General features: G+C 41.1%; 1 protein-coding gene across 1 annotated transcript; it reads left to right on the top strand.

Annotated features, from left to right (window-relative positions):
- Positions 1-947: 947 nt before the first annotated feature.
- Positions 948-23762, top strand: LOC106585163 (polyadenylate-binding protein-interacting protein 1). Its single transcript, XM_014171070.3, has 11 exons — positions 948-1373; positions 18182-18330; positions 18884-19081; positions 19199-19311; positions 19469-19580; positions 21643-21768; positions 21976-22082; positions 22245-22359; positions 22552-22606; positions 22688-22769; positions 23517-23762. The coding sequence occupies exons 1-11, from the start codon at positions 1184-1186 to the stop codon at positions 23605-23607; spliced, it is 1338 nt and encodes a 445-aa protein (XP_014026545.3). The 5' UTR covers positions 948-1183; the 3' UTR covers positions 23608-23762.
- Positions 23763-24044: the final 282 nt, after the last annotated feature.

The following is a 24044-nucleotide window of genomic DNA, read 5'->3' on the forward strand; positions in this document are numbered from 1 at the left end:
CCATATGCCACAAGGCTAATAGTCAAACTAATTGCCCTGAACACACAGCCAGTGCCCCCCCACACACAATGCCAGCTAGCAAGGACTCCAAAAGGCATTGTTGTCATCTTTCATCTTCTTTGTGTTCCTAAGACTTGACTTGTGAATGTTTGAACTCCCTCCAAGATACCCATTTGGGGGAAAAACAGCAATACCAGAAAATAGGGGAAGTAATCTTTTATCAAAGTGTGTCTCCACATTTCTGGAACGGGAATGCTCTTTGACATAATGTGATCCAGCTTTGGGAAACAAGTGGAAAATGACTGAAGGCTAAACAACTAATGAATGCTTATTCTGTTTGGTCTGGTGAAACACACATGTTTGTTGTGGGCAGCTACTGAGAGAGCAGCAGAGGGAGAGTGGCACATGTGAGAGGGTTTGATCCACAAGGATCCTGATTCTGCTCTCTGATGCATGCGTCTGTGGTTTTATAGTAGTGTGGGAGGTGGGTGGTATGTTTATATTATTCGGCCACCCCACTCTCTTTCATTGCTAAAGAACCTGCGTCACATCTATCCTGATATGTGTATTTGATTAACTTACTTTTTTGTTTCAGATCAATGCAGTCCTCCTGGGACTATTTTTCCAGTCTGCTTCTGCTCGGTTATCACTAGTTACCACAGCCACAAAGGAAACATTGACTATGTCGTACAAATGTATGAAAACAAACATTTGAGGTTAGTTTAAGGTTAGGACTAGGCATAATGTTAGCAGTGTGGTTATGGTTAAACTCAGATTATAAGAAGATACATTTTAAAAATAGGAAGGCTTTTAATCGTAATTATGACTTTGTGGCTATGATAACTAGTCTAGCGACGACCCACTCCGCTCAGCTCCAAGTTGCTCTGCCACTCCCTTCCCCTAGAGGTCACCAACACCTTCACATGCATATGAATAATCAACCGATATCCTGATTTGTTGTTGAAGGAAGTGGCCTTACAGAAATATATTTTAATATCCAATCGAGAAATTAAACGTAAATATTAAAGTGAAATAGGTGAGTGTTTGAGGCCAAACTAAATAATAATTTAATAGCACGTTATTGGAATTACCAAACCCGCTTCACATTTGTTTGGAGGGAATGCCAGGTGTTCTGTAGTGTTGTGCTTTACCAAACAGGCCGTAGTACAAACAAGCAGCAGAGATGACAGAGAATTTCGACCGAGCCCCAGGCGCAGGTAGAGCCCGTATAAAGCCAACAAGCCCCGGCCTCGCAGATGTAGGAGACGGGGACGCAAACTCTGTTTTCAACCAGCGTGAGCCTCTACGACAGCCTCGGACGTCTCCACCTTTGACTGAGAACAACACAAACACTAGTGAGGCTATCGGCGGAGGTAAGATGTGCTGTCAGTTCAAATATGTTTTTACTGTAAGTAATTTGCATTAATGAGCTATGTCATAGACAAGAAGGGAAACCTTATAAGTTACTGGATTACTGTTTTAGTTACCAGCATCTTTGACTACATTCTAACAGGTATTTAGCTAGACCTGTGTGAAGCTAGCCACAATAACGATTAGCCACAATAGTTGAATTTAGGGGTTCACCTTCAAAATAAAAGTCCCTCATTGAAAGTGATTCAAACTGATACAAATAGTGGATTCATGCCATTTGGACTAGATAATACTAAACAAGATCGGAATGTTGTATGAATTCAACACAATACATAGTTAATTTGATACTAAAAAAGTTAAAATCAGTTGAAATCGCACTGGATGTATTAGACTTTAGATTTGCATTGGAGGCATACTTATATCAGAGAAGAAAAGGAAGAGAGAGGTCCAACTCGGCAGAAAATCTCTCTGTACAGCAGGTGGCGTTGTTTCGCCCACCAATGAAGGTGTTTTTGTATGGAGTTCAATAGAGCCCCACAGTGGCGTAATAATACCCATAAAACCTAGTGGTCAAACAGGGAAAGGGTTCCAATAGTTTTTCCACCATTCATTTTCCCCATAGGGTATTTTAGAAAACACTTAAAATATGGGCTGTGTTTCGTGTAGACTTACCCTATTGTGACATTTTGATAACCATGTAAATCCCTTGGACAAGGTGACTTATAAATATATTCAGCTCTATTTACTCTGATTAAAAAATGCTAATTAGCACCAAAGTTGACATGCAAAACTACAATCCCTGCAAGTTCCTGCACGTCATCGGTAGTTGACACCTTTGCTAACAGGTATTGTCAATTTAAAAATTGCACAAGATGGTTCACAAAATTGTCAATTTTAAAGAAATGTAGCCAATTTATTCATTACTACATTTAGCTAGCATTAGATAGTTAATCCAGATATTCTTACCTTTGCCTTGATTCGGCAGTCTCACCCATGTCATCATGGCATTTGCAGTTCTTTATGATAGCCACATTAGCAGCTGATTAGCATTTCTTCTTTGGGGGGTAAATACAGGTGAATGTATTGATAAAAGTCACCTTGTCCTAGAGAGATTTACTCGGTCATCAAAACATTATGCCAGGGTAAGCCTACACTAAACACAGCCCTTAATTTATGTGTTTTCTAAAATCCCCTATGGGAAAAATGAATGGGGAAAAACGATTGGAACTATTTCCCTGTTTGACGCTTGGTTTTATGGGTATTATGCTTAAGTTGTTGAGTGAACTGCTATAAGTAGGACTCGTGACATCCCGGCAACTTTGAGGAAAAAACACTATCGGAGTTGTCTCATGGCCGATTAATTAGGGCCGATTTCAAGTTTTCATAACAATCGGAAATCAGTATTTTTGGATGCCGATTTGGCCGATTTAAAAAAAAAATATATATATATATATATATTTATATATATATTTTTTTAACCTTTATTTAACTAGGCAAGTCAGTTAAGAACACATTCTTATTTTCAATGACGGCCTAGGAACGGTGGGTTAACTGCCTTGTTCGGGGGCAGAACGACAGATTTTTACCTTGTCAGCTCTGGGATTCAATCTTGCAACCTTACGGTTAACTAGTCCAACGCTCTAACCACCTGCTTTACATTGCACTCCACGAGTGCAAATGCAGTAAGAAGCCAAGGTAAGTTGCTAGCTAGAATTAAACTTATCTTATAAAAACAATCAATCAATCATAATCACTAGTTAACTACACATGGTTGATGATATTACTAGTTTATCTAGCCTGTCCTGCGTTGCATATAATCGCTTAGGTACACGTTGCTCCAACCATAAACATCAATGCCTTTCTTAAAATCAATACACAAGTATATATTTTTAAACCTGCATATTTAGTTAATATTGCCTGCTAACATGAATTTCTCTTAACAAGGGAAATGTGTCACTTCTCTTGCAAACAGAGTCAGGGTATATGCAGCAGTTTGGGCTGCCTGGCTCGTTGCGAACTGTGAAGACTATTTCTTCCTAACAAAGACAGCCGACTTCGCCAAACGGGGGATGATTTAACAAAAGCGCATTTGCGAAAAAAGCACAATCGTTGCACGAATGTACCTAACCATAAACATCAATGCCTTTCTTAAAATCAATACACAGAAGTATATATTTTTAAACCTGCGTATTTAGTTAAAAGAAATTCAGGTTAGCAGGCAATATTAACCAGGTGAAATTGTGTCATTTTGCGTTCATTGCACGCAGAGTCAGGGTATATGCAACAGTTTGGGCTGCCTGGCTCGTTGTGAACTAATTTGCCAGAATTTTACGTAATTATGACATAACATTGAAGGTTGTGCAATGTAACAGGAATATTTAGACTTAGGGATGCCACCCGCTAGATAAAATACGGAACTGTTCCGTATTTCACTGACAGGAAAAATGTTTTGTTTTCGAGATGATAGTTTCCGGATTCGACCATATTAATGACCTAAGGCTCGTATTTCTGTGTGTTATTATGTTATAATTTAGTCTGATTTGATAGAGCAGTCTGACTGAGCGATGGTAGGCACCAGCAGGCTCGTAAGCGTTCATTCAAACAGCACTTTCCTGCATTTGCCAGCAGCCCTTCGCAATGCATTGCACTGTTTATGACTTCAAGCCTGTCAACTCCCAAGATTAGACTGGTGTAACCGATGTGAAATGGCTAGCTAGTTAGCTGGGTGCGCGCTAATAGCGTTTCAAACATCACTCGCTCTGAGACTTGGAGTAGTTGTTCCCCTTGCTCTGCATGGGTAACGCTGCTTCGAGGGTGGCTGTTGTCGATGTGTTCCTGGTTCGAGCCCAGGTAGGAGCGAGGAGAGGGATGGAAACTATACTGTTACACTGGCAATACTAAAGTGCCTATAAGAACATCCAATAGGTAAAGGTATATGAAATACAAATTGTATAGAGAGAAATAGTCCTATAATAACTACAACCTAAAACTTCTTACCTGGGAATATTGAAGACTCATGTTAAAACCTGTCTGGGCTAGGGGGCAGTATTTTCACTTTTGGATGAAAAGCATGCCCAGAGTAAACGGCCTAATACTCGGGCCCAGGGTCAAATATTTGCAAAGTATTAGTAGATTTGAATAGAAAACACTCTAAAGTTTCCAAAACTGTTTGAATTATGTCTGTGAGTATAACAGAACTCATATGGCAGGCAAAAACCTGAGCAAAATACAACCAGGAAATTCAATCTGGTGCCTGTAGTTTTTTCAGGTCCTTGCCTTTCTGACACACAGTGAGTTAGGGTTCATTTTGCACTTCCTAAGGCTTCCACTAGATGTCAACAGTCTTTAGAAAGTTGTTTGAGGCTTTTGCGGTAAACACAGACCGAACGAGAAGGCTGGGAAGTAGGTGACTATAATCTATAATTCTTTGAATAACAGTTTAATATTTTATCAACGTTTATAATGAGTATTTTTGTAAATTGTTGTGCTGATTCACCGGAAATTTTTGGGGAAATACATTTCTGAACGTCACGCGCCAATGTAAAATGCTGTTTTTGGATATAAATATGAACTTGATAGAACAAAACATACATGTATTGTGTAACATAATCTCCTAAGAGTGTCATCTGATGAAGATCGTCAAAGGTTAGTGCTTCATTTAGCTGTGTTTTCGGTTTCTGTGACATATATCCTTGCTTGGAAAATGGCTGTGTGATTATTTTTGTCTATGTACTCTCCTAACATAATCTAATGTTTTGCTTTCGCTGTAAAGCCTTTTTGAAATCGGACAATGTGGTTGGATTAACGAGAAGTTTATCTTCAAAATGGTGTAAAATAGTTGATTGTTTGAGAAATTGAAATTATTCGATTTATTTGCTGTTTTGAATTTCGCGCCATGCTATCTTGTCAAGCAATCCCGTTAACGGGATCCTATCTCAAAAGGGTCCCCAACAGGTTGGAACCACCAGCTTTCACATGTTCTGAGCAAGGAACTTAAACGTTAGCTTTTTTACATGGCACATATTGCACTTTTACTTTCTTCTCCAACACTTTGTTTTTGCATTATTTAAACCAAATTGAACATGTTTCATTATTTATTTGAGGCTAAATAGATTTTATTGATGTATTATATTAAGTTAAAATAAGTGTTCATTCAGTATTGTTGTAATTGTCATTATTACAAAAAAAAATAAAAAATTGGCCGATTAATCGGTATCGGCTTTTTTTTGGTCCTCCAATAATCTGTATCGGCGTTGAAAAATCATAATCGGTCGACCTCTAGTCGCGAGATGGCTATGCATATTCATGGCATGAGTCTCGTAGCATAGTATCTCTCTCCGTTGAATACAGGCGGTTGATGTCATCAACCCTCATCAAATATTCAGAAAAGTATTACAATTATGAGATGTATCCACCAATCCAAAGAAAGGATAACCGAGTCCTAGACAGCGGGCCGTGCCACTTTGTGGACAACGACTCCCATTGTTAGGGCGGAGAGACATGCATCTTGTCAGTATCTGCAATCTGTACTTATATGCACTGTACAGCCTTACCTATGGCTCTTTGGACCACGAAATGGGGGTATCAAGACCTCTGGTAAAAAGATGAGAAGTGGGGGAGATGGAGATTTGGAATATTCACTGAGAGGATCTGGCATAGAATTTACATGGTAGAATCACAGTGAAAAGCCTAAGAAGATCTCTATGGGGTCTGGGATCATTGAATTAAAGCAAGGGGAATTTCTTTAGACCACAGATAAGATACATTTGCAGACCACACAGAAGGAACATGCCTAAATATAGGTTGAAATAACCTTTTACCTTCAGTAATAAATGGCAAATAAAGTGGCTTTGTCCAAATCTGATAGACACTAATCACTCTGCAAGAGCTGAAAAGGGAGTTGGGAGATGGTGGGTGATTGGTGTCTGCATTTTAGTACAGAGTATCTACGCTATAAATGTTTGTGTTTTGTTTCAGTTCACATAAAAACAAATAAATACTTTTTTGCTCTTGGCTACTTTTGGTTTGCTTCCAATGATAATATAAATTGTTGCTTCCACATAAGGCTGGCCAGGGCTCAGTCATCAACTGGTGATAAGGACTGACTGCATGTGATTGCCTTAATGGTGCCAAATTGCGATCATCAACAGGTGATTGTGTGTAATGGCAGATACAAAGATGCTATAGAAATTAGAGGTCGACCGATTATGATTTTTCAACGCCGATACCGATTATTGGAGGACCACAAAACAAGCCGATACCGATTTAATCGGCCGACTTTTATTTATATATATATTTGTAATAATCACAATTACAACAATACTGAATGAACACTTGTTTTAACTTAATATAATACATCAATAAAATCTATTTAGTCTCAAATTATGAAACATGTTCAATTTGGGTTAAATTATGAAAAACAAAGTGTTGGAGAAGAAAGTAAAAGTGCAATATGTGCCATGTAAAAAAAGCTAACGTTTAAGTTCCTTGCTCAGAACATGATAACATATGAAAGCTGGTGGTTCTTTTTAACATGAGTCTTCAATATTCCCAGGTAAGAAGTTTTAGGTTATAGTTATTGTAGGACTATTTCTCTCTATACCATTTGTATTTCATATACCTTTGACTATTGGATGTTCTAATAGGTACTTTAGTATTGCCAGCCTAATCTCTGGAGTTGATAGGCTTGAAGTCATAAACAGTGCAATGCTTGAAGCACAACGAAGAGCTGCTGGCAAATGCAGGAAAGTGCTGTTTGAATGAATGCTTACGAGCCTGCTGCTGCCTACCACCGCTCAGTCAAACTGCTCTATATAATATCAAATCATAGACTTAATTATAATATAATAACGCACAGAAATATGAGCCTTAGGTCATTAATATGGTCAAATCCGGAAACTATCATTTCGAAAAACAAAACGTTTATTCTTTCAGTGAAATACGGAACCGTTCCGTATTTTATCTAACGGGTGGCATCCCTAAGTCTAAACATTGCTGTAACATTGCACAACCTTCAATGTTATGTCATAATTATGTACAATTCTGGCAAATTAATTACGGTCTTTGTTAGGAAGAAATGGTCTTCACAGAGTTTGCAATGAGCCAGGCGGCCCAAACTGCTGCATATACCCTGACTCTGCTTGCACAGAACGCAAGAGAAGTGTCACAATTTCCCTAGTTAAAATCAATTAATGTTAGCAGGAAATATTAACTAAATATGCAGGTTTAAAAATATATACTTGTGTATTGATTTTAAGAAAGGCATTGATGTTTATGGTTAGGTACACATTGGTGCAACGACAGTGCTTTTTTCATGAATGCGTTTGTTAAATCACCCGTTCGGCGAAGTAGGCTATGATTCAATGATAAATTAACAGGCACCGCATCGATTATATGCAACGCAGGACAAGCTAGATAAACTAGTAATATCATCAACCATGTGTAGTTAACTAGTAATTATGTTTTTTTTTTATATAAGATAAGTTTAATGCTAGCTAGCATCTTACCATGGCTCCTTACTGCACTCGCATAACAGGTAGTCAGCCTGTCACGCAGTCTCCTCGTGGAGTGCAATGTAATCGGCCTTGATCGCTGTCCAAAAATGCCGATTACCGATTGTTATGAAAACTTGAAATCGGCCCTAATTATTCGGCCATTCCGATTTAATCGGTGGACCTCTAATAGAAATGTGGTTCTTGTATTTGATGCACTAATAGACGGACATGCCTGTCTAATTAGCCAGTTTGTCCTATTGATGCTTTTTAAAGAGCGACTGCCTCTAAAAATCAACTTAGGCCGTTTTCAAAGGTATATGTGGCATCAGAGTTAAACATTGATTATAGTGTCAAAATTGACTGCAAAGTGTGAATAGGATAACTTTGGTCATAAAGTCAGTCTCGTCTAAAATAGAGTTTGGAACCTCAGTGCGTCACAAGTAGTAAATGGAAGTTGGGTTTGGATTACAATTATGTCAACAAATCATGCCCCCTTTTGCCAAGCTCCACATGCAAATTGCCCCTCCGCCCGCTTCGCTTCATTGAATGGTGTTCCGTTGCTTCATCGCCCCCAACCAACTCGCTAAAAGGATCATGGCCGTTTGAGACTGGGAAGTTCTATACGGATTGACCATGCAATGCGTGCTTCCAGCAGGATGCACAGCCAACAACTATGGTTTGCATGCTCTGCTCAAGGACCCTATCATGCGGAATAGGTGGTTGGTGGTTGGAGTTTGTTGGTCCCCAGTGGTGTACTGGTAGCTAGACCTTAGACCGCTCGTTATATAGATGGTTATGTATCTTTTGATAATCATTATCATCGCTAGCATAGCTGATATTAGCTAGCTAACTACCGACTTGCTACCTAGTTAGCTAGCTGGCTAACGTTAGCGTACCTCAATGGAACTCTGATTTGGTTTGGAAACACAATAACATTTCAAAAGAAGACAAATAATTAGTATGAAAACCGTTTGTCATGAGTGTGATGTCGCCAGATTGACTTTAGATGCACTGTAACTTTAGCCAGCTAACTAAGATTGAGGGGTCCACGGTATTTTAGCTTGTCTACATTAGCATTGCCAGCATTTTTAGATACTGTGCTGGCAACATTAATGGCAACATTGCCATCTCTCTGAAGTAAACTTAACGGCATCATATGGCAAAGTTGTTTCCTACTACTTATTTCCCTATTTTAGAAATGTCATCGTATTTCCATGCCACTCTAAGTAAGTGTAATTTAGACAAAACAGTCACATTAGCCTCTGAGGTGCAACCCATGTCTAGGGCACAAATGAAATTGGATGCAGCTATCATGGTACTAGCTGACTACAACAGTGTACTAACTAGCAGCAATAAACTCAAATCAACCCAGGGCCATAGCAAAACATGTCACAGTTGGTTCCGGACTGTAGTGGTGTCACCGGACTGAATTTAATACAATCTGGAGCCAGTCAGTCATTCTACAGTGCATTCAGAGTATTCACACCCCTTGACTTTGTCCGCATTTTGTTGTGTTACAAAGTGGGATTTAACTGTCCATTTTTTGGGATCAACGATCTACATAAAATACTCTGTCAAAGTGGAAGAAAAATTACCCAAAAAATGTTTTTATTAATGGAATATAAAACTGGGTAAGTCTAAGAGCTTTGCAAATCTGAATTGTATTATATTTGCCCATTTATTCTTCAAGCTCTGTCAAGTTGGTTGTTGATCATTGCTAGACAGCCTTTTAAGTCTTGCCATAGATTTAAGTCGAAACTTTAACTAAGTCACCCAAGAACATTTTAATGTCGCCTTGGTAAGTCACTCCAGTGTATATTTGGCCTTGCGTTTTAAGTTATTGTCCTTCTGAAAGGTGGATTTGTCTCCTAGTCTATGTTGGAAAGCGGGCTGAACCAGTTATTCCACTAGGACCATGTTTGTGCTTAGCTCTACTCCTTTTCTTCTTATCCTAAAAAAAGTCCCTAGTCCTTGCCGATGACAAGCTTACCCATAACATGATTCAGCCACCGCCATGCTTGAAAATATGAAGAGCATACAGCCCAGTACATCACTGGGGCCAAGCTTCCTGCCATCCAGGACCTATATACTAGGCGGTGTCAGAGGAAGGCCCTAAAAATTGTCTGACTCCAGTCACCCAAGTCATAAACTGTTCTCTCTGCTACAGCATGGCAAGCAGTACCGGTGCGCCAAGTCTAGGTCCAAAAGGCTCCTTAACAGCTTCTACCCCCAAGCCATAAGACTGCTGAACAATTAATCAATCAAATGGCCACCCGGACTATTTGCATTGACCCCCCCCAAATCCCCTTTGTTTTTACACTGCTGCTACTCGCTGTTTTATCTATGCATAGTCACTTTACCCCTACCTACATGTACAAATTACCTTGACTAACCTGTACCCCTGCACATTGACTTGGTACCGGTACCACCTGTATATAGCCTCATTGTTATTTTCTTGTGTTACTTTTTTTATATACTGTGCCAGTCAAAAGTTTGGAAATGCCAATTCATTCAAGGGTTTTTCTTTATTTTTACTATTTTCTACATTGTAGAATAATTATGAAGACATCAACACTACGAAATAACACATCGAATCATGTAGTAACCAAAAAAGTGTTAAACAAATGAAAATATGAGATTCTTCAAAGTATCAAATCAAATTTATTTATATAGCCCTTCTTACATCAGCTGAAATCACAAAGTGCTGTACAGAAACCCAGCCTAAAACCCCAAACAGCAAGCAATGCAGGTGTAGAAGCACGGTGGCTAGGAAAAACTCCCTAGAAAGGCCAAAACCTAGGAAGAAACCTAGAGAGGAACCAGGCTATGAGGGGTGGCCAGTCCTCTTCTGGCTGTGCCGGGTGGAGATTATAACAGCACATGGCCTAGATGTTCAAATGTTCATAAATGACCAGCATTGTCAAATAATAATAATCATAGTAGTTGTCGAGGGTGCAACAAGTCAGTAACACAAGAGTAAGTGTCAGTTGGCTTTTTCATAGCCGATCTTTGAGAATATCTCTACCGCTCCTGCTGTTTCTAGAGAGTTGAAAACAGCAGGTCTGGGACAGGTAGCACGTCCGGTGAATTGATCAGGGTTCCAGCAGGTCTGGGACAGATAGCACGTCCGGTGAACAGGTCAGGGTTCCATAGCTGCAGGCAGAACAGTTGGAACTGGAGCAGCAGCACGGCCAGGTGAACTGGGGACAGCAAGGAGTCATCAAGCCAGGTAGTCCTGAGGCATGGTCCTAGGGCTCAGGTCCTGAGAGAGAGAGAGAGAGGAGAGAGAGAAGAGAGGAGAGAGAGGAGAGAGAGAGGAGAGAGAGAGAGAGAGAGAGAGAGAGAGAGAGAGAGAGAGAGAGAGAGAGAGAGAGAGAGAGAGAGAGAGAGAGAGAGAGAGAGGAGAGAGAGGAGAGAAGAGAGAGAGAGAGAGAGAGAGAGAGAGTAGAGAGAGAGAGAGAGAGAGAGGAGAGAGAGAGGGAGAGAGAGAGAGAGAGAGAGAGAGAGAGAGAGAGAGAGAGAGAGAGAGAGAGAGAGAGAGAGAGAGAGAGAGAGAGAGAGAGAGAGAGAGAGAGAGAGAGAGAGAGAGAGAGAGAGAGAGAGAGAGAGAGAGAGAGAGAGAGAGAGAGAGAGAGAGAGAGAGAGAGAGAGAGAGAGAATTTAAATTCACACAGGACACCGGAAAAGACCAGAGAAATACTCCAGATGTTACAGACTGACCCTAGCCCCCCGACACATAAACTACTGCAGCATAAATACTGGAGGCTGAGACAGGAGGGGTCAGGAGACACTGTGGCCCCATCCGATGAAACCCCGGACAGGGCCAAACAGGTAGGATATAACCCCACCCACTTTGCCAAAGCACAGCCTCCACACCACTGGAGGGATATCTCCAACAACCAACATACCATCCCGGGACAAGGCCGAGTATAGGCCACAAAGATCTCCGCCACGGCACAGCCCAAGGGGGGGCGCCAACCCAGACAGGAAGACCACGTCAGTGACGCACCCCTCCCAGGGACGGCATGGAAGAACACCAGTAAGCCAGTGACTCAGCCCCCGTAATACGGGTAGAGGCAGAGAATCCCAGTGGAAAGAGGGGAAACCGGCCAGGCAGAGACAGCAAGGGCGGTTCGTTGCTCCAGCCTTTCCGTTCACCTTCACACCCCTGGGCCAGACTACACTTAATCATAGGACCTACTGAAGAGATATGTCTTCAGTAAAGACTTAAAGGTTGAGACTGAGTCTGCGTCTCTCACATGGGTAGGCAGACTATTCCATAAAAATGTAGCTCTTTAGGAGAAAGCCCTGCCTCCAGCTGTTTGCTTAGAAATTCTAGGAACAATTAGGAGGCCCGCGTCTTGTGACTGTAGCGTACGTGTAGGTATGTACGGCAGGACCAAATCGGAAAGATAGATAGGAGCAAGCCCATGTAATGCTTTGTAGGTTAGCAGTAAAACCTTGAAATCAGCCCTTGCCTTAACAGGAAGCCAGTGTAGGGAGGCTAGCACTGGAGTAATATGATCACATTTTTTGGTTCTAGTCAGGATTCTAGCAGCCGTATTTAGCAATAACTGAAGTTTATTTAGTGATTTATCCGGGTAGCCGGAAAGTAGAGCATTGCAGTAGTCCAACCTAGAAGTAACAAAGGCATGGATTAATTGTTCTGCGTAATTTTTGGACAGAAAGTATCTGATTTTTGCAATGTTACGTAGATGGAAAAAAGCTGTCCTTGAAACAGTCTTGATATGTTCTTCAAAAGAGAGATCAGGGTCCAGAGTAACGCCGAGGTCCTTCACAGTTTTATTTGAGACGACTGTACAACCATCCAGATTAATTGTCAGATTCAACAGAAGATCTCTTTGTTTCTTGGGACCTAGAACAAGCATCTCTGTTTTTTCTAGCCACCCTTTTTCTTGATGACAGCTTTGCATACTCTTGGCATTCTCTCAACCTGGAATGCTCAACCTGGAATGCTTTTCCAACAGTCTTGGAGTTCCCACATATGCTGAGCACTTGTTGGCTGCTTTTCCTTCACTCTGAGGTCCAACTCATCCCAAAACATCTCAATTGGGTTGAGGTCGGGTGATTGTGGAGGCCTGGTCATCTGATGCAGCACTCCATCACTCTCCTCCTTGGTCAAATAACCCTTACACAGACTAGAGGTGTGTTGGGATTGCGTATCACTGCAGAGTGCTGTGGTAGCTATGCTGGTTAAGTATGCCTTGAATTCTAAATATATTTACATTTACATTTAAGTCATTTAGCAGACGCTCTTATCCAGAGCGACTTACAAAATGGTGCATTCACCTTATGATATCCAGTGGAACAACCACTTTACAATAGTGCATCTAAATCTTTTAAGGGGGGGGGGGGGGTTAGAAGGATTACTTTATCCTATCCTAGGTATTCCTTAAAGAGGTGGGGTTTCAGGTGTCTCCGGAAGGTGGTGATTGACTCCGCTGTCCTGGCGTCGTGAGGGAGCTTGTTCCACCATTGGGGTGCCAGAGCAGCGAACAGTTTTGACTGGGCTGAGCGGGAACTGTGCTTCCTCAGAGGTAGGGGGGCCAGCAGGCCAGTGGTGGATGAACGCAGTGCCCTTGTTTGGGTGTAGGGCCTGATCAGAGCCTGAAGGTATGGAGGTGCCGTTCCCTTCACAGCTCCGTAGGCAATCACCATGGTCTTGTAGCGGATGCGAGCTTCAACTGGAAGCCAGTGGAGAGAGCGGAGGAGCGGGGTGACGTGAGAGAACTTGGGAAGGTTGAACACCAGACGGGCTGCGGCGTTCTGGATGAGTTGTAGGGGTTTAATGGCACAGGCAGGGAGCCCAGCCAACAGCGAGTTGCAGTAATCCAGACGGGGGATGACAAGTGCCTGGATTAGGACCTGCGCCGCTTCCTGTGTGCGGCAGGGTCGTACTCTGCGAATGTTGTAGAGCATGAACCTACAGGATCGGGTCACCGCCTTGATGTTAGTGGAGAACGACAGGGTGTTGTCCAGGATCACGCCAAGGTTCTTAGCACTCTGGGAGGAGGACACAAGGGAGTTGTCAACCATGATGGCGAGATCATGGAACGGGCAGTCCTTCCCCGGGAGGAAGAGCAGCTCCGTCTTGCCGAGGTTCAGCTTGAGCTGGTGATCCGTCATCCACACTGAAATAAATCCTGGACAGTGTCAGCAGCAAAGCACCATCACACCACCACCTTTATGCTTTACCGTGGGAACCACGCATTCCAAGATTATCTGTTCACCTACTCTGCGTCTCACAAAAACATGGCGGTTGGAACCAAATTTGGGCTCATCAGACCAAAGGACAGATTTCCACCGGTCTAATGTCCATTGCCTGTGTTTCTTGGCCCAAGCAAGCCTCTTCTTCTTATTGGTGTCCTTTTAGTAGTGGTTTCTTTGCAGCAATTTGACCATGAAGGCCTGATTCACACAGTCTCCTCTGAACAGTTGATTTTGAGATGTCTGTTACTTCAACTCTGAAGGATTTATTTGTGCTGCAATCTGAGATGCACTTAACTCTAATGAACTTATCCTCTGCAGCAGAGGTAACTCTGGGTCTTACTTTCCTGTGGGGGTCCTCATTAAGAGCCAGTTTTATCATAGCACTTGATGGTTTTTGCGACTGCACTTGAAAAAACGTTCAAAGTTATTGACATTAAAGTAATTATGGACTGTTGTTTCTCTTTAATTATTTGAGCTGTTCTTGCCATAATATGGACTTGGTCTTTTATCAAATAGGGCTATCTTCTGTATACCACCTCTACCTTGTCACCACACAACCGATTGGCTCAAAGGCATTAAGAAATTCCACAAATTAACTTTTAACAAGGCACACCTGTTAATTGATATGCATTCCAGGTGACTACCTTATGGTTGAGAGAATGCCAACAGTGTGCAAAGCTGTCAACGCAAAGGGTGGCTACTTTGAAGAATCTCAAATATAAAGTATATTTTCAGTTTAACTTTTTTTTGGTTACTACATGATTCCATATGTGTTATTTCATAGTTTGTATTTCTTCACTATTGTTCTACAATGCAGAAAATGGTAAAATAAAATAAAAACCTTGAATGAGTAGGCGTGTCCAAACTTTTGACTGGTACTGTATTTTAATGTAGTTCATTTTAGCTTTTTCTGTTTTTCACTTTAGTTTATTTAGTAAATATTTTCTTAACTCTATTTTCTTAAAATGGCATTGTTGGTTAAGGGCTTGTAAGTAAGCATTTCATGGTAAGGTCTACTACACACACCTGTTGTATTCAGCGTATGTGACAAATAAAATTTGATTTTGTACTCAGTGATTCATTGTGTTGGATTTGGCCTAAACATAGTGCTTTGTATTCACGGCCGGTCTCGGCGACTCCGGGATGCTAGCCGTCTAGGTGGTGTTCCTCTGTTCAATGTCTATGTTCTTTTTCCTATCTTAATCTTTTTTTTTTATTGGCCAGTCTAAGATATGGCTTTTTCTTTGCAACTCTGCTAATTTTTGTATCTATGAAACATTTGATCTCAATACAGTTTTCTGTACTCAAAACTAGAATATATTATGAAAAGAGAGGACAAAGTTTTGTGGACTTTACTCTTTGCCAAAGTTTTTCAAAAATTGCATGGTTTAGGAATGCAAGGGTGAATTGAGTTATTGGAAATATGCTAATACATGCTAGAACGTGCCAATAGGATCTCGCTAGCTTGTCTGGCTCTTCCCACCTCCTTGCTTGTTCTGCCCACTATGATTCATTTGCTCAAATTGGAAACAGGCTGTGGTCTATCTTGGGTTAGTTATAAAATCTTTTGCTGTACAGTTCATATACAATGCCTTCAGAAAGTATTCACACCCCTTTACTTTTTCCAAATGTTTTTGTGTTACAGCCTGAATTTAAAAGGGATTAAATTAAGTCACTGACCTACACACAATACCCTATAATGTCAAAACATAATTATTTTTTTCTAGATTTTATTTCCATTGCCAGAGAGAGAACCGCTCAGGGATTTCACCATGAGGCCAATAATGGTGACTTTTTAAAAACGTTAGAGTTCAATGGGTGTGATAACTGAGGATGGATCAATAACATTGTACTTACTCCCCAATTTTAACATAAATGACTGAGTGAAAAGAAAGCCTGGACAGAATAAAAGTATTCCAAAACATGCATCCTGTTTGCAACAAGGCACTAAAGTAATACTGCAAAAAATGTGGCAAAGCAATTCATTTTTTTGTCCTGAATACATAGTTATGTTTGGGGAAAATCCAACACATCACTGAGTACCACTCTTCATATTTTCAAGCATAGTGGGGGCTGCATCATGTTATTTCCATCAGACACTGGGAGATGAATTCACCTTCCAGCAGGACCATAATCTAAAACCCAAGGCCAAATATACACTGGAGTTGCTGACCAAGAAGACAGTGAATGTTCCTGAGTGGCCAATTTACAGTTTTGACTTAAATGTACTTAAATCTATGGCAAGACCTGAAAATAGTTGTCTAGCAATGATCAACAACCAATTTGACAGAGCTTTAATTAAGACTTTTGAAAAGAATAAAGGGGAAATGTTGCACAATCCAGGTGTGGAAAGCGCTTAAGACGTGTTCACATAGGCAGTTTGAAGTGACTCAAATCCTATTTATTTGCATATCCGATTCGAATCTGTTATTTTTCCTACAGTCTGAACAGCCAAAAAGCACATGGAATCGGATATTTCAAGCCACATTTCAAAGCACCTTTGTAGGTGGTTTGAAGTCGGATACAAATCTAATTCCTGGCCATAAGACTTGTCTGACTGGTCAAATCAGATTATATATTTTTTTGCCTTCAAGTGGAATTTAGACTTATTTGGCATATTTTGTTGCTCGCTAGCTATTATGTTGATAGTTTGACAAGAACATGTGGTAGCTAACTAGCTTGTTAATTGTTTACAAACACATTTGTGAATGTGCTATAAAGCTAATCAGCTAGCCAAAAAAGACAATTTGAAAGTTGGATCATCTAATCCTTTGAGGCTTTGAAGGTGTTCTTACACTATGATTTTGAACAATCAAAGCAATTGGGAAACGTCAATGGCAGGCATTGTCACCTTAGCTTGCTACATAACTTCTGGGTGATAGGAAGCACAAGCAAAACCAACAAATCAGCCTACGCTATTGCACACACTGACGTCGTTACTATGACAAGCGTAACCTCGTCAGCAAATTACTGCTGTCTGAACACACACACATCCAATTTGGTCACTTGTAACTTGCTGTTTGGACAGTCAGTGGTCGAAAACGGATTTGAAAAAAAACTGATGAGCATTAAGGCCTGCGGCGTGAACAAGGCTTTAGATACTTAGCCAGAAAGACTCAAAGCTGTAATCGCTACCAAAGGTTATTCTACAAAGTATCTTTGTAAATGAGTTATGTCTATTTTCAGTAAACTTGCTAACATTTCTAAAAACATGTTTTCACTTTGTCATTATGGGGGTATTGGATGTAGATGGATTAAAAAATCAAATTTACTCATTTTGAATTCAGGATGAAACAACAATGTGGAATAAGTCAAGGTGTATGAATACTTTCTGAAGGCACTGCCACTATGTATGCTACAAATTCAATTATAAAGTCTAATACATCCAGTGCGATTTCAACTCTGTCAAGTAAACTAATTGTGTTTTGTTGAATTTATGTAACATTCTGGCCTTGTTTAGCATTATCTAGGCCAAACATATCATGAATCTACTATTTGAATCCATTTGAATCATTTTCAAAGGGTAACTTGTATTTTGAAGGCGAAACGGAAATTCCACTTGTGGCTCATACTTATTGTATCTAGCTTCACACAGGTGCTAGTATGTAGCTAGCTAGCATAGGCAACAAACGGGTGAATTTCCTGACTTTGGACCTCGAGCGTGAATCTACACAACATTCTATCTCGCGGGCATGGGGTGAGCGCGCCCTGTTTGCTCACGTCAGCTAGGCACAAGCTATCAATTTAGATGACTCAATGCTGCTCACACGTTTGACAAATATTAGTAGCTACACAATTTAAACGTGAATTGAATTACGTCAATGAATACATTATACTAAAAGCGAGAACAACTTGAATCCCCCCTGTCACACCGACAAAATTCGCCATTCGTCGCACGAATTACCCATAGCTAAATTGTAAGTCTATTTTTAGACATTGGTCAGTGAGCTAGCTGCTAAATAAAGCGCAAGGACAGCGGCCAAATCACCTCACATGACTAGCTAGGTCCGTGCCACCCAGTGTCCCTTGTGCCAGACCTCTATTGCTAGCTATGGTCTTCAGCATTTCCTTCATTTCCCACCCAGAAAGCAGAAGACCAAGCAAACCCCACCAGGTCATTCACAACAACAGCACTCCTGCCTCCAAAGTGAAAAGGGTGGACTCTCTGGTGAACACCTCCATTCTGTCAGCCAACGCACCCGAGTTCTACCCTTCCAGCTCCCCCCCCTATGAGGTATTAAAGCAGTGATCCCCCAAACCCACAATGTGCAAGCTTCTCCCCCATGAGGTATTAAAGCAGTGTTCCCATAATGTGCAGGCTTCCCCCCCCCAGTACTACTAACACAGCTGGTTCAACTAGGGCAGGGTTTCCCAAACTCAGTCCAGGGGTCCCTACTGGGTGCACGTTTTAGTTTTTGCCCTAGCACTCACTACACAGCTGATTCAAATAATCTAAACTTGATTATTTGATTATTTTAGTCAGCTGTGTTGTGAGTGCTAGGGCAAAAACTAAAACGTGCAACCAGGAGGGGCCCCTGGACTGAGTTTGGGAAACCCTGAACTAGGTTGACCAAGTAATAAAGCCCCTTATTAAATGAAATCAGGTGTTGTGGTGCTGGGTTCACACCCTGTACAAATGGATAATGATAATGGGTTGCGTAGTACCTCATCAACTGCACTTTTCATTATAAGGACTGAACTAATCAATCACCTCATCCACTACCAATGTCTAGCTAGTATCCATATTTTTCACCAATCCTTGATTACCGGTATTCTCAATTTTAAAGGAATCTGTTTCGGAGGATGGCAGCGATGGCTATTATACTGAGACAACATTGGCTGAATTGGTTGAGGAGTTTCTCAGCCACCTAAACTCCTCGCCGGGGTCCTTTGAGAACGACATTGAGCACATAGCAAACATGCTGAACAGCTGGGTCACTACAGAGGAGACGCTGCAGGAATTGGTGGAACTCCTCTACACACAAGTATGTGTATCAACACACACACGGTTCGGCCATCTACCTGCTGTATGTAGTTTACTGTTATGTTTTACTGTCATTTTTAAACTAAATTTGTTATGTTGTGTGATGCCTGTTTTGCAGTCTACTGTTATCCCCAATTTCTCTTACACGGGGGCAAGGCTCTGTAACTTTCTGTCTCATAACCTTGCACTCAGCCCAGCAAGTGGCAACTTCCGTCAGCTGTTACTAAAACGGTGAGCTTTGTTTATGTTAGTAACATTTTATCAAGTAGACCTAACATCTACTTCATCACTTTTGTCATTATGGGCTTCGTCCTGATGCTTTATGCCTACCATAAGTAACACTTGTAGCCATTAAAACAGAAACACACTCACTCTCTTCCCCCTGTAGGTGTCAGACAGAGTATGAACAAAGGGATGTAGCGGTGCGGGGGGACGCAGCAACTCAGAAGAAGTTCCATGCCTATGTGCTCTTCCTGGGGGAGCTTTACCTCAGACTGGAGGTGAGCAGGAGCCCCTCTGTCCTGTCCCAGTCTTTTGGGGGTCTTTGTCTCTGTGGATCTGTGCCATTTCAACCCCTCAACTTTGACACTTGCTTCCCATAACCCAACTTCCATAACCCCTCCCCCTAGATACATTTTGAGTTGATAATAAACTCTAGACAGAACCTAATCTCTTGTGGATAGACTACCTAAACATAACTGGTACAGTAGATCTGTCGGCATGCTATGGGATCTGTGAGATAGCGAGCAACAGTTGGGTTTTTGTCACTGGTTATTTGGACGTATCAGGATTGGGAGAAGGAGTTGCTTAAACAGATTCACTTTAACTGATGATGAACACAGTTGAAAATATCAGAGGTGGGGGGGCTTTGGCTGAGTTTCCTTTTGCAAGGGTGGAGACTTTGAAAACCTGATATCCTCATTTCTAACTAGGGCTGGCACAATTCTTATAATCGTGTAATCAACCATTATGGACATTAGATTGGATTTTTTTTAATTTTTTTTAACATATCTTAATAGGGGGATCCAACTTTATATTCAAGTCGTCTTGGTAACAACTCCAGTGTAGATTTGGCCTTGTGTTTTAGGTTATTGTCCTGCAGGAAGGTTAATTCATCTCCCAGTGTCTGATGAAAAGCAGACTGAACCTGGTTTTCCTCTAAGATTTTACCTGTGCTTAGGTCATTACGTTTATTTTTTTATCCTGAAAAACTCCCCAGTCCTTAACGATTACAAGCACACCCATAACATGATGCATTCACCACTATGCTTGAAAATATGGAGAGTGGTTTTCAGTAATGTATTGGATTTGCCCCAAACATAACTTTGTATTCAGGACAAAAACTGAATTGCTTTGCCACATTTTTGCAGTATAACTTTAGTGACTTGTTGCAAACATGATGCATGTTTTGGAATATTTTTTTATTTCTGCTTTTCACTCTGTCATTTAGGTTACTATTTTAGCATACTACGATGTTGTTGATCTATCCTTAGTTTCCTCCTATCATAGCCAGTAAACTCTTAACGGTTTCAAAGTCACCATTGACCTCATTGTGAAATCCCTGAGCGGTTTCCTTCCTCTCCATCAAGAGCTAGAAAGGACGCCTGTATCTTTGTAGTGACTGAGTGTATTAATAGACCAACCAAAGAGTAATTTATAAATTCACCATGCTCAAAGGGATATTCAATGTCTTCTTTTTAAAATACCAATACCTACCAATAGGTGCCCTTCTTTGCGAGCATTGGAAAATTTCCCTGGTCTTTTGTGGTTGAATCTGTTTGAAATTCACTGCTCGACTGAGGGACCTCAAAGATAATTGTATGTGTGGGGTACAGACACGGGGTAGTCATTCAAAAATCATGTTAAACACTATCGCACACACTGAGTCCATGTGACTTGTTAAGCATATGTTTACCCCTGAACATATTTAGGCTTGCCATAACAAAGGGATTGAATACTTGACTCAATAAATTTAACCTGACATTTAGAAATAATTTGTACAAAATTTGAAACACGTAATTCTACTTTGACATTATGGAGTATTGTGTGTTGGCCAGTGACAAAAGAAATCTAAATTTAATCCATTTTAAATTCATGCTGTAACAAAATGTGGAAAAAGTCAAGGGGTGTGAATACTTTCTGAAGTGACTGTATAGTTTACCCAATAGCAGTTTTCATTTTTACATGAAATGGGTTATGTTGGTAATCATTTTACGAGCAGAACAGCAGGGTCTGGAGTAGCAGCATAATTTCCAAATGGGATAGGGGTGTCACCAAGCTGTGTTGTATTCATTGAGTATGTCGTAGCTATTTTTCTAAGATGCATTATAAATTGAAAACATCTTTCAACAAAAATGACCATTACGACAATAACCGAGTTCATTTTGCATGACAATTCATCGTCTCCCAAAATTCCAAATTCGTCACAGCCCTATTTTTTCTAAAACACGCTTCCCCCAGAACGTATTCAAGCATCTGACCAAATGGTGCTAGATTTTAAATGCTGGGTTAACTGAGATTAGACCGAACCTGACCGCTGTCTTGTATGATTGGTTGTCTCAGCTTAAGAGTGCGAAAGGGCCTCCGTCTCGAGCTGAGATCCTGCTTACTGCCCTGAGGGAATTGATGAACGCCCTCTTCTCCAACCCCGTGGATGGAAACCTCATCTGTGCTGTCAAACTGCTCAAGGTGATTTCACACGTTATCTGATCTCTAATGTCAAGTTGCTTCAATGTTCCACAACTGTGGTACACCGTTAATTCATGTCTATTGAAAGAAATCTGCAGGCCACAATCCAAATTATAGTATATTACAATGTAATGTCAAGCTTGTTGTAATGTGCACGAAAAAATTCCCCTGTGTTACAATGACGTTTACCTGTGATGTCATCTGTAGTTGACGGGCTCGGTTTTGGAGGATACGTGGAAAGAGAGCAGGAAGTCTGACATGGACCAGATAGTCCAGAGGATTGAGAACATTGTGCTGGATGCCCAGTGCAGCAGGTGTGTGTGTGTGTGTGTGTGTGTGTGTTACCTCTGCCAGATTCAGAAGTAAAATGAATGCTTCTTCTATTAGGTAAAAGATGGTAGGATGAGTTGTGTGAAGAAGATGCTGTTGACGCCCAGTGAGTGATTACATAAAAGACTGTCTTGTGTTTTCATCAGAGATGTGAAGCAGATGTTATTGCGACTGGTGGAGCTGAGGTCTAGTAACTGGGGCAGAGTCCATGCTGCTGCTGCTGCCGAAGCTACACCTGACAACGACCCCAACTACTTCATGGTGAGGAGCTACAAGCTTTTAAATGTTTCACTCATGTTTCTTGCCAACTCCTGCTTTAAGCCATGACACAAAAGGAATTGCTGGCGATCCAACATTTGGGCGAAACTGGTTTAAATGTTCAAATGGAAGTTCATGCCCACCAACCTTTCACCTCTTTTCCTTGTGTTTGTCTTTGTGTGTTTCTCTTGTCAGAATGAGCCTACGTTCTACACTGCAGATGGCACTCCCTTTACAGCAGCCGACCCTGGTAAGTATTATCCTCAGCATTCATCAAGGTGAAACCCTGCAAGCTACGCATTGTCCCTAAATTTATGTTTCGGTGTTACAGAATATTCTGAAAAATACCAGGAGATCCTGGATCGGGAAGATGACTATTTCCCAGAGGCCTATGAAGAGAATGGAAATGAATCGTGAGTATTAATTGTCTGTGATTTAGTTTTGGTCATGTTCCCTTGCTTTTTCAGTTGACTTGGTTCCCATGTGTGTGAGTCATAATGGAACTTAATCCGTAAAATATTCCTATGTAGTTCTAGAATGCTATTCTGGTCTAGAAAATTCCTCTATAGTTCTAGAATGCTCTTCTGTAGTTTTTGAACATTCCGCTGTAGTTCTAGAATATTCTTCTGTGAGAACCAGCTGACCACAGAAAATAAGTCACAGAATCCAGTGCCATAGTCACTAATGCCAGTGTAGCATTTGTCTTGTGACCTTTCTCCCTCACTCCTGTGTGCATATGCCAATGCAGTGTTTCCCCTAGGATTTTTCTCAGCAGCGGAAGCAGAGTTAGCGGGGGTTTGGGTCTGTAATGCGTAGATCTCCTTTTTTTTCTTTTTTTTTGCAGTGGCGGCCATGATTTAGCAGTGCAAATGTCACCCAGGTCGCATAACCTGAGAGCCACATGAGGTTGTTGACTTGTGTGTAATTGTTTAGCCCACAATTGGAACAGGGGAAGCCAGAACCTCCGAGTCAGATGAGTCCGCAGACGAAACAGAAAGAGCGCTTAGTTGACCCGTCTACCTCTCACTCAACTGTGTGTGTGCGCACGCCTTTTCCTTTGGAGGACTGTGACTTTGATCTTTAGTGGTATACTGAATGGCATTTGAAACAAACCTTTTTATATTCCCTTAATAATTTTGCCTGCGTTTTGTGTGTTCCAGATCATTCAATGACGAGGATGAGATGGACCCTGAGATCGAGGAAGCTTTTGAGAAGTTCTGCTTAGAGTCTGAGCGAAAAAGACGACCATGAGACTAGTATGAGAGCATAGCGAGAGACTGAACTTACCTTTCGTGTTCGACTTGCTGGAGTGTTTGCGACTGGGGAAAAATCAAAGATAACCAGCAATTGATATGTTTCAAAAATATATATTTTTTCGCAAAATAAACTGTATAGTTTGCACTTCAGTTACAGGTTTTTTTCTGGCTGGAATTTGTGTTGGTTGGAAGATTGGGGACAATCAACTGGATCATTATTCCGCTGAGTTGTAGTGACTGTTCTGGGTGGGGGAGTTGGTTTTCTGCTTCTTTTGATTATTTCATAAACGCTACTTTCCCTCACTCTTCCTCATAACGCCGTTGGGAAAAAAGTATGTGAGGTGGATTTTAGACTACTAAGTAGCTCAACAGCAGAGTAGCATCATCAAATCTGTGCGTAGTTTGATTTCATACTAACTGTATAAGCAACGA

Source organism: Salmo salar, chromosome 24, assembly GCF_965601325.2.
Source record: "Salmo salar chromosome 24, fSalSal1, whole genome shotgun sequence".
NCBI lineage: Eukaryota > Metazoa > Chordata > Actinopteri > Salmoniformes > Salmonidae > Salmo > Salmo salar.

Bases quoted from the DNA above. Each gene is read 5' to 3' on its own strand.
- LOC106585163 (XM_014171070.3), top strand. From the start codon at position 1,184: ATGACAGAGAATTTCGACCGAGCCCCAGGCGCAGGTAGAGCCCGTATA. The intron at 1,374-18,181 runs GTAAGATGTGCT...TTTCCCACCCAG, and splicing joins TAGTGAGGCTATCGGCGGAG to AAAGCAGAAGACCAAGCAAA. The intron at 19,082-19,198 runs GTATGTGTATCA...CCTGTTTTGCAG, and splicing joins TGGAACTCCTCTACACACAA to TCTACTGTTATCCCCAATTT.